The 12,027-nt window shown below is 38.9% G+C and overlaps 1 protein-coding gene across 3 annotated transcripts in view; it reads left to right on the top strand.

Annotated features, from left to right (window-relative positions):
• LOC127410838 (heat shock 70 kDa protein 12A-like) overlaps positions 1-12,027 on the top strand; it is a 67,828-nt gene extending 55,801 nt beyond the window's left edge. For all 3 annotated transcript variants that reach the window (XM_051646043.1, XM_051646041.1, XM_051646042.1), the window contains 2 exons: positions 4,700-4,803; positions 5,834-12,027. In XM_051646043.1, the coding sequence (XP_051502003.1) occupies positions 4,700-4,803; positions 5,834-6,465 (736 nt within the window). In that variant the 3' untranslated portion in view covers positions 6,466-12,027. The remainder of the gene's footprint in view (positions 1-4,699; positions 4,804-5,833) is intronic.

Below are 12,027 nucleotides of genomic sequence, written 5' to 3'. Positions count from 1 at the left end.
AACGAGATTAAAGGAAAAGTTCACCCAAAAATGACAGTTTTGTCATCATTCACTCACACTCATGTTATTCCAGACCTGTATGACTCTCTCTCTGTGGAACACAAAGCTGACAGCCTCAGTCACCATTCACTCTCTTTGCATCTTTTTTTCCATACAATGGCTACGTTTACATGCACCCTCATAATGCGATTACAGTGCGATTAAGGCAATACTGTGATTTGATGGCACTTTCTCCATTGTCATAAACTGGTGACTCTATTTCCTGCTGACTGTCTTCCTCTGCAGTGATTGTTGTCTCTTTTGAGCTCGGATGTGTGTGACCTACAGACCCTGGGGAGTTAATCTGTCTATTCATGACCGCTGTCAATACCATCCACACACACAGCCATTCAGTAAGCCGTCAGGCCCTGTATAAAGATGCCCATATCAGCTGAATGAATACCATGTTTGTGTACATGTGATTGCTGACTATGTACTGAAGACACTCATAATCAAGCAAATTATTATAGAAACTAAACAAGGTATCTAGTTCAGTGAGAGAACCTTGAATTACATGATATTAGTATTATTTAGAAAATGTGAATGTTTTTTTTATTTTTATTTTTTTTCTCCCCTTTTCTCCCAATTTGGAATGCCCAATTCCCACTACTTAGTAGGTCCTCGTGGTGGCGCGGTTACTCACCTCAATCTGGGTGGCGGAGGACAAGTCCCAGTCGCCTCCGCTTCTGAGACCATCAATCTGCACATCTTATCACGTGGCTCGTTGTGCATGACACCGCGGAGACTCCGCATGCGGAGGCTCATGCTACTCTCCGCGATCTACGCACAACTTACCGCTCACCCCATTGAGAGCGAGAACCACTAATCACAACCACAAGGAGGTTACCCCATGTGACTCTACCCTCCCTAGCAACCGGGCCAATTTGGTTGCTTAGGAGACCTGGCTGGAGTCACTCAGCACACCCTGGATTCGAACTCACGACTCCAGGGGTGGTAGTCAGTGTTAATACTTGCTGGGCTACCCAGGCCCCCTATGTGAATCTGTTTTACTATTATTAGCAGTGCTTGCTACAGCACTATTACTATTGCTCATACTTAGGGTTAGGGATTTTAACAAATCCCTAAAGGCTGATTTATACTTCTGCGTCAAAATCTCTGTAGCCTGACGTGCACCTCTTCAAAAATTGAACAACAGCTGTGACTGGTCCGCTTTGAAACCAGAGACTATTCCCAAGGATGATGATAAGATATCTGAAGTAGCGTCACATTTTGTCTAACATTATTTTAAGAACTATGCATCATATTCACTGTTTACTGTTTGCCACATCTGTTTACAACTTCTGTTTTTGTTTTACAGGGCTTTTACTCGATATACAGTATATTCGGTTTATGAATGAAACAATATTTGTTGTATTCTACTTGAGATCCAATCTGTATGATGCTTCGACCGTTGTTTGACAGTATTGTGTACAGTAAATAATTATATTTCATAAATTATGAAAATGCTAAACGTTAAGATGCTGTTATTTGTCAGCAAATTAAAAAGCATCTGTTAAGAATTAGTTATATTTTCTATATGCAACATAAAGTCCAGCTTCTAAGCTTTAAAACAACACTTATTTTGTTTACGTCAAGCGAGTAGTTTTCATTAATTTGATTATTTTTTTCAGCACGGAGCGTCAAAGTATGCTACAATGACTTAATAAATACTTTTGAATCCAATAATTGAATTTGTTTATTTATGGAATACAGGTGCATCTCAATAAATTAGAATGTCATGGAAAAGTTCATTTATTTCAGTAATTCAACTCAAATTGTGAAACTGGTGTATTAAATAAATTCAATGCACACAGACTGAAGTAGTTTAAGTCTTTGGTTCTTTTAATTGTGATGATTTTGACTCACATTTAACAAAAACCCACCAATTCACTATCTCAAAAAATTAGAATATGGTGACATGCCAATCAGCTAATCAACTCAAAACACCTGCAAAGGTTTCCTGAGCCTTCAAAATGGTCTCTCAGTTTGGTTCACTAGGCTACACAATCATGGGGAAGACTGCTGATCTGACAGTTGTCCAGAAGACAATCATTGACACCCTTCATAAGGAGGGTAAGCCACAAACATTCATTGCCAAAGAAACTGGCTGTTCACAGTGTGCTGTATCCAAGCATGTTAACAGAAAGTTGAGTGGAAGGAAAAAGTGTGGAAGAAAAAGATGCACAACCAACTGAGAGAACCGCAGCCTTATGATTGTCAAGCAAAATCGATTCAAGAATTTGGGTGAACTTCACAAGGAATGGACTGAGGCTGGGGTCAAGGCATCAAGAGCCACCACACACAGACATGTCAAGGAATTTGGCTACAGTTGTCGTATTCCTCTTGTTAAGCCACTCCTGAACCACAGACAACGTCAGAGGCGTCTTACCTGGGCTAAGGAGAAGAAGAACTGGACTGTTGCCCAGTGTTCCAAAGTCCTCTTTTCAGATGAGAGCAAGTTTTGTATTTCATTTGGAAACCAAGGTCCTAGAGTCTGGAGGAAGGGTGGAGAAGCTCATAGCCCAAGTTGCTTGAAGTCCAGTGTTAAGTTTCCACAGTCTGTGATGATTTGGGGTGCAATGTCATCTGCTGGTGTTGGTCCATTGTGTTTTTTGAAAACCAAAGTCACTGCACCCGTTTACCAAGAAATTTTTGAGCACTTCATGCTTCCTTCTGCTGACCAGCTTTTTAAAGATGCTGATTTCATTTCCCAGCAGGATTTGGCACCTGCCCACACTGCCAAAAGCACCAAAAGTTGGTTAAATGACCATGGTGTTGGTGTGCTTGACTGGCCAGTAAACTCACCAGACCTGAACCCCATAGAGAATCTATGGGGTATTGTCAAGAGGAAAATGAGAAACAAGAGACCAAAAAATGCAGATGAGCTGAAGGCCACTGTCAAAGAAACCTGGGCTTCCATACCACCTCAGCAGTGCCACAAACTGATCACCTCCATGCCACGCCGAATTGAGGCAGTAATTAAAGCAAAAGGAGCCCCTACCAAGTATTGAGTACATATACAGTAAATGAACATACTTTCCAGAAGGCCAACAATTCACTAAAAATGTTTTTTTTATTGGTCTTATGATGTATTCTAATTTTTTGAGATAGTGAATTGGTGGGTTTTTGTTAAATGTGAGTCAAAATCATCACAATTAAAAGAACCAAAGACTTAAACTACTTCAGTCTGTGTGCACTGAATTTATTTAATACACGAGTTTCACAATTTGAGTTGAATTACTGAAATAAATGAACTTTTCCACGACATTCTAATTTATTGAGATGCACCTGTATATAGTTATTTCAGAAATTAAGGCATTTTCTCCTAAAATACTATGGTTGTGTACTCACAAAAGGAAGCAGACACACCAATGCAGAACTATAAATGCAAACCAGCCTACAATGTATTTTTTTTTTTCTCCCCCTTTTTCTCCCCAATTTGGAATGCCCAATTCCCAATGCACTCTAAAGTCCTTGTGGTGGCATAGTGACTCGCCTCAGTCCAGGTGGTGGAGGACGAGTTGCCTCCGCTTCTGAGACCGTCAATCCGCGCATCTTATCACGTTGCTTGTTGAGCGTGTTGCCGCGGAGACATAGCGTGTGTGGAGGCTTCATGCTGTTCTCCACGGCATCCACGCACAACTCACCACGCGCCCCACCGAGAGCAAGAACCACATTATAGCGACCACAAGGAGGTTACCCCATGTGACTCTACCCTCCCTAGCAACTGGGCTAATTTGGTTGCTTAGGAGACCTGGCTGGAGTCACTCAGCACGCCCTGGATTCAAACTCATGACTGCAGGTGTAGTAGTCAGCATCTTTACTTGCTGAGCTACCCAGGCCCCCTACAATGTAGGTTTGACGCAGAAGTATAAATCGGCCTTAACATTAAGACTAAAACCTTGGCATGTAACTTGTCCCAATTTTCGTGTAGCAGACGTTAAAACAGGTGAAAAACTCCCATAGACTTACATTGAAGTAGGAACCCGAGCCATGTCTTGGGTCCAGAACGTCATTAAGATTGGGGGTGGGCTATTTCACTTGGTCCAATAAGTAACCATTATGTAACCACCCAGAACACAATAGCAACCAGGTAGCAATGCCCTGCCAGCCACCCTGAACACCCTAGCATCATGGTAGTGAGTTTTGACCGGGTTAGTACCATTCATTTTATATTTACTTTAGAAAATATAAAAATCTAGTTTATTGCTTTTATGGGTACACTAGTGTATTCTTTCTCAACACAGTATTGAAGCTTATCAGTTGCGAGCCCTGAGTAAGATCCCCTAACTTGTATGTTATAGATTATTGGCTCTAATGTCTCACAGGGGACAGTTTTCCCAACAATCAGACGATTCAGCCATCAATATGAGGACTCGTACAGCTCTACATTACACTGCTCAGTGCAATGATATGGGAATATGTGCATGCTTTAACCAGAAGCACAAACATTAGCTCTAACATACTGACTTTTATAGCAGTGTAAATCCTAATAAAACAATATGAACTCAATAATATAAACACTATTTTTAGAACCATTTGAGATTAAAAAAAACTTTTTGACTTTGCACCACGTGCAAGTGAACTGTGATAGTTTATTTCATAGTTTTATCTCAGTCTTTAACTCTCTTTTTTTTTTCATCTCCCCTGTACCTTGCAGTGTGGACTTTGTGAAGTGGTCATCACAGGGCATGCTAAGGATGAGTCCAGATGCAATGAATGCACTGTTCAAACCAACTATAGACCACATTATACAGCATTTGAGTGAGTACACACCCAGTTTTACTACAACAAAATTGCTTACACTCCAGTTATTGTTGGATGTGCCTTTAAATAATAACAATATTAGTTTAATCTTGTTTTATTGTAGAGCTCTGGTTGATCTCTACAATGCAGTTTTATATACAATAATGCTTTATAATTAATTATCAGCAAAGGCTTCATAACATAATCATGTTTGCAATTCACTGCAATATGCCTACTACAATTTCAAACATTTCAAACATCTACTTATTAGAGCTTGTAAAGCTGTGTATAAAATAAAGAGCCACTTAGAGACACATTTAGGGCAAGCGTTGCTCCAGACAGAGATATCCCAACCATCTGCCCGAAATACTCCAGCAAATGCACACAGAACTAGGTCAGAATTGGGTCCCTCTGCTCTCATGTTGGCTGCATTGCCCAACTGTAATCTGTTCAAACAACAATTACAAGCAGATATATGAAACCAATAAACTGCATTTTTTGTCAATTTAAAGGTGCACTCAGTAACTTTTGTTTTTGTTGCACTGGTGGTTGCACATTCAAGTTGACTTTAATTGACAACTAGCTGTTTAGAAGCAGCATCACTCAAAAGCAAGAGTTTTTGATTATAGAAATTTGCCATAGAAATTTGCTTTTTGCAGTCAGCGATGATTCATTTATTCTGTGAGCGAAAGTGTCAGATAAAAGGGGAACTACCAACATAAAATAAGTATAACTATTAATGTGGTCATGTGATCTCAACATGGTGGCACCCTTGAGACAGCCCAGCTCCATGTAAAATAAAACAGCTTATATTAGGCTCATGTGATCTCATGTGAGTATAAATTACTTAAATAATATTTGCATTTCTTTAGGGGTAAAACTTTTGTTAATGAGGAAACAATTATGCACCTTAAATGAAAAACCAGAGAAATGCATTCTTTGGTAAAATTCCACGAGTTAGATTAGATGAAGCATGTGATGAAATTATGATATTTGACTTTCCCCTTTTGTTTTGCTGCCTGTTCTCATTCTTCTATTTGCTCTCCAGCTGAGTTATTTGAGAGGCCGGAGGTGACAAACATCAAGTTCCTTTTCCTGGTGGGTGGCTTCGCTGAGTCTCCACTACTCCAGCAGGCAGTTCAGAAAATGCTTCAGGGCCGTAGCCGAATTATAATCCCGCATGACGTGGGCTTGACCATCCTTAAGGGGGCGGTGTTGTTCGGGCTGGATCCCAGCATCATAAAGGTGCGCCGCTCTCCACTCACTTATGGCGTGGGTGTCCTGAATCGATTCGTAGAGGGGAAACACCCGCCAGAGAAGATGCTTGTGAAGGATGGAACACGCTGGTGCACCGACGTCTTCGATACTTTCATCTCTGCCGATCAGTCAGTGGCGCTGGGTGAAACAGTAAAACGCAGCTACACGCCCGCGAAGCCATCACAACAAGTGATTGTGATACACGTATATTGCTCGGAAAAAGAGTCGGTCAGCTTCATCACGGACCCAGGTGTAAGGAAGTGTGGTACGCTGAAGCTGGATGTGAGCGGTACTGAGAGTCCAGCAGCACGAAGAGAGATCCAGACACTCATGCAGTTTGGAGATACTGAGATAAGAGCTATGGCTGTTGATGTGGCAACCTCTCGTTTTGTCAAAGCTAGCATCGATTTCCTTAGTCAATAGGAGAGGAGGGGGCATTAGTAAATGATACGCTGCAAAAATAATTTTCTTGTGTAGTATTTTTGTCATGCTTTCCAGTTAAAATATCTAAGCATCCTTTTAACAAGATAGCTTTTCTTGAGAAGCAAAATTGTGTAATATAATACTTTTTTGAGAAAATATATGTTGAATTTTAGTGTAATTTGAAAATTGTGATTTATATTCTTAGTAATTAACTAAATCCTCTAAAAAGCTGAATCCACGTGTAAGTCATGGAAAATACTATATTAAATGTATTTGGCTCTAAAATGCTTAATTTTATATAAATTGCTTTTGTGAGTGCAATATCTGTAAAATGATTTTAAAACGAACCATTGGAAAACTCATGGTAAGTCATTGTTTAAAAGGTGTTATTATGCTTAAAGCAAGAAAAACAATTGTTCCAATGGGTAAGGAAAAAAAGTCTTATTGTGTCATCCATTTTTGCTTCTCAAGTAATTTAACTTGCTTTAAGGATAATATGTATTTTTACTGGAAAACAAGACAAAATAGTGATTAAGTAAATTATTTTTGCTGTGTAGAAGGATAGAGAAATATAGAGAGAGAAATGAAGGCTGTAGGTTTGGAGTCTCAACTAATACACAATGATCGCCGACCCTCCATGTGACCATTGCTTGAAGTAGCTGTGCCATTCATGTTATTTTATTTTTTATAGATATCACAACTGGACTCAAGAAAGAATTTGTCATATCTGGCATAGAGGGCTTACCCGAAGTCGTTATATTTAAATTGTATCTTTTCGCATATCAGACACGTTATATACGTCCACTTCATCTAGGCTCAGTCCATTATTCTCTGTATGCTTCTATAGTCTATTTGCAGTATCTTAGTGGCTATTTTATGCACAGGGATGCAAAATCTGCATGGATAGAGCTAAATTACAGCTGTGTATTGCTAGTAGTTCTAGTTTGGGATAGTACCATGTATGAACTTAGCAGGTAAGCATAGCGCTATGTTCAGGTTAAGGCAGCAACATCAGTCTTATAAACAGATCATGGCAGAAATATAATATTGTTCTCTCATATAACTCCCTGCATTGCTCCAAGGATCAGTCAAAAACAGTTCATTCATTTAGATTATAATGAAAACTTGAAAGCCTTTTATCAGATGGCTTTGGCTACTGAACTGGCCACCTATTTATTCATTCCATAATAAAGTCATGCAGTGGGATGAAACCGCAAATCTCAGTCAGACAGATGCAGAAAATCTGATTCATTTGTTCCTCATCTCAAGCAGAATCAGAATCTTTGAGAAAGAGTTGAGAGCTCTGAATAGAGAGTATGGTACCTCTCAGAACCACTGATTAAACCTGAGCTACTCATTACATAAGGTGCTGATGCCTGTGACAAAATGACCTTCAATTTGTCACCTAGTGCTACAGGTCTACGCAGCAAAAACTTTCAACCCTTTTATAGTTTTATGTTCTTATTCTAATGTTTCTCTTTTTTTTTTATTTTATTTTTTTTAATCATTTTTCCTGCTTCCTTTTTTTGCATGTTATGAAATTATGAGTTCTGGACACTTACATGAACTCAATTTGGCATGCTGGTAGATACAAGTTTTTTAAGAGAGGTTGAGGGTGGCATTTCATTTGTCTCTAATTTAGAAATATCTTTTCATATTGTCAGTCAGTATGTTGCTCTAAGCATAATGAGAACGCTTAAATCCTAGAATGTGAATTTAAATCATCATTCAAAGTGCCGATGAAAGAGAAGTCGCTAGCTGCACCTGCAACACGATTTGAAATGATAGCCATTGCTAAATGCTAGTTGCCTTTAATCCTACTTCTTAGAAGGAGAAGCCACTGATCTTTTTTCCTGTTTTTATTTGTATTTTTATTTAGATTCATGGAGAATATGACATGAAAATATGTTTATTTCTGTATATACAGTATTTAAAGATATTGTACAGATTTGTAGCATTATTTTAGCATTAGCAGCTTTATGAGCAGTGTGTGTATGCTGGCCTCAAAAGGACACTTTTTTTTTTCACACTCACCAGCCTTTATATGAATCGTAAATGCAGATATCACCCTAATCCAAACTCAATCATAACCCCATGCCACACCCAACATAAAACCTACCTTAATCTCCAACTGTACCCCAATGAAGACCCTCAAATTATCCCATTCCCAGTGCCAAACCCAGACTGAAACCTAATCATTACTTTAATCCCAACCCGAACCCCAAAGAAGACCCTTAAATAATCCCTTCCCAGTGCCATACCCAGATTGAAACCTAATACTTACTTTAATCCCAACCTGATCCCCAAAGAAGACATAAAAAATAATTTCTTTGACCCCGTTTACACCTGGTAGTAAAATGTGTCTCGGGTGATCTGATCAAATGTGGTCAGACGAGACACATCGCTGTTAAACTGCGTCTCCTGTGAACACTTGTGTTCAGATTTCAATGGGAGGGTCTCTGATTTCATAACAACATGCATCAATTACTATTTCACTGTGTTACTGAATGATATTAAAGCACAACAAAGTCATAAAAGACAAAGAAAGTGCGAAAGAAACTGCACGCTTTAAATTTAATCTAAGCACAAACACAACATGTCAAGCAGAATTATCTGTTATTTTAGTGGATTACCTTTGCTAAAGGAGCTTTCAGATCCGTGAAGCTTTCGTGCTTGTGTATGTATCTGCTTTTTTAAATTTTCTGATCTAACAGTTACGTCCTTTTAAAGCCTCTCATTACCAGCAAAGTTTAAACTCTTGTTTTAGTGCAGTGGTTGATTGACAGGTGAGGTATGGTTCTTCGCTGCTGTCTGGGGCATAAGAAGGACGGATTAGCATTTACACCTCAAATGCAATGTGGTCACATGGGTTTTTGACCACATTCGTATGTGATTTTTGTGATCCTATCACAAAACATTTTAGACCCCGTTTAGACCTGTATTTAGCGCTGACCACATGTGATCGGATCATCTGAAATGCATCTTAATTCCAGGTGTAAATGGGGTATAAACCATACTCAGACTAAAAACTCAATCATTGCAAGATTGAAACCTAATCTTTACTTTAATCCCAACCTGATCCCCAAAGAAGACCCGAAAATATGCCAAACTCTGTCTGAAACTCAATTATTACTTTAATCCCAACCTGAACCCCAATAGCCACATTTCCACTGTCGAGCCAAATGAGGGCATGCTAGTGCTTGCCAGGGCACGATGGGAGAAAGGTGCCAGCCATTGTCCCTGGCAGGCTACTCTGCCTTGCAGGCTACATTTGGTTACATTGGGGGCAGACTCGGGACACCATGGCAGTTAAAGTCGGTGAGTTGTCAACGGATACTTATCTTGCTAGCTAGCTAACGTTTACATACAATATAAATTTCATATTCTAGATAACTAGATAACATGCGTATTTGGTTTGGCTTGTGAAATGGGCAGGGTGTTTGACGTTTGCACCATGGTGGCGTATTAAGGGTGGGTTTTAGGGCAACGCTGTGGGGCTTTTGGCCCGATGGTGGGAATGCAGAATGATTTTGGCATCGTGGCTTGAGGTCCGAGGCTATTGGCCCCTAAAATAATCCCATTCTCTAATTGCCATTTCCTAATCCCTATCTCAAATGCACATAGCCAAAAGATGAATGATTGTGTGAGTTGCCTGTGTTTCTCTGTTTTTAGAAAAGACTTGAAAACCTTTGACCTTAAAAACAAGCAGTTATCATTTGAACTGAATATTAAAGAAGTGTAACATTTTGGTATATTTTGCTGTAGGGAGACAAGGTGACTGATAGTTCGGGGTGTGTGCGGGCTGAGGGCCCACATATTATTCTGTAGATGATTCCACAAATTTGATGTGTTTGCTTTGGAAGACTAGTGTGCACCAATACCCAGCCACTGCATTCATAATGACACTGGTAAATAGGCATTAAAAATGAAAGCAATAAAAGTATTGCAGTGTGATGTCCCACACTTTTTACTAGTTTACTAAACCATGCTATTCTGTCGGTGTTAAGTCTGTGTGTGAATGCATTAGCTGCACAAATATAATGTTGCTGTGGAATGTGTAATTAAAAATTTGGTCATTGATAATACCTACACATCATCATTTTATGAAAACAACTTGCATTTTATTTTATATGTTTTTCCTTTCTTTAACACTGTCTTTAAACAGTCAGCATGAGAATCACAGTAACTCAGTGTAATTCTAAAAATAAACAAATTAAAAAAGTTCCTTTATGCAAAAATCTATCCATATATTTGCCTTGCAGTGTAAGACATAAAGCACCATGTGTTAACAGTAAAACAGTTCTCGTACAGCACAATTAAAATTAGCATAATAGCATAGGCCTTGCAGCAGAAGAACTGTCATAATGATGGATCAATAGGGCCCATGTTTCTTGGAAGGGTTCAAATCTTTCAATCCAATCATCTGGTAAGGTGTGATCAGATCCTGTTACATTTCCTGTTTAAAATGTCATCAAACTATGTAATATTAAGAAAAAAATAAATAAAAAATAACAAGCTAAACTGGCTAAAATACTGAAGCTTCTTTAAATGTAAATTCTTACCACATGTAGACTCGCTGCTGCTCATGTGATTGTTATTGCAAATATTTGCATATGCTCTGCACGATTCGCATGAGTGACCAAAAAGATACAAAATAATTTCTGGTTGTCTTCATTTGAATATTCTGTTTTAAATTAAACAGATATCTGGATAATAAAACCCAAGCTACCACAGCTCACTTGTTCATTGGCTCTGCAAGGCAGAAGAAGCAGAAAATGATGTCATCAGGTGTGATAAGTGTGCATGCACATAAAGGGCAGGTGAGACACCTGTACATTCCCACAAACATAGACGCACACCTTTACAATCCTGTGCAGATGTGTGTTGTAAGCACACCTTTTCTGCTCAGAGTGAATTAATAGTGTGAATGTGCCGCAACAAGCCCTTACTCTGTTGTTGTGCTTATTTAAAATATTGCTCTTGCTCTACACTTCACCATACTTGTTCATGGGCAGCTTTGCTATTATTTTGTAGCGATAACACAATATATTGCCTCTTTATAAAAATATACTGTAGTTATTGCTATGACACGCTTCTAAAATCTCCTAAAGAACACTGTCATTTTGTTCTTTTGGGTTTCAGTTTAGTTTTATTTGATTACCCTGTCAAAAATACCCCTAGAGAGGGACTTTCACTGTGAATTTGATTTTGAATGACTTTTCAGCATTATTTTATTTAACTGGATTAGCCAAAAGCAAGGGGGTGGGGTCATAGGGCATTGATACATTTGGGAAATGAATTTCACTGTTTGCTAGATTCTATGCTTAAAATGCTTGAAAGTCACCTAGTCATTCACTTGAGCTGACATGGACTCTCACTCACTGTGTAAACTCGCAAGCTATACACCTACTGGGTTGTTTTTGATCAATGGAAACAGTGTCACTGCTCTTGCCATCTGCACATAAAAAAAAACCGAAAAAAACATTTGCAATTGTATTTCAATCAATGCCAAGTACTAACCGCCAAAATGTCACCCAATAAAAGTATATGTATTTCAAAGAA

This window comes from Myxocyprinus asiaticus, chromosome 20, assembly GCF_019703515.2.
Source record: "Myxocyprinus asiaticus isolate MX2 ecotype Aquarium Trade chromosome 20, UBuf_Myxa_2, whole genome shotgun sequence".
NCBI classification, from domain to species: Eukaryota; Metazoa; Chordata; class Actinopteri; order Cypriniformes; family Catostomidae; genus Myxocyprinus; species Myxocyprinus asiaticus.
Note: the sequence above shows the minus strand (reverse complement) of the source record. Positions and strands in the feature narration are given on the sequence as shown.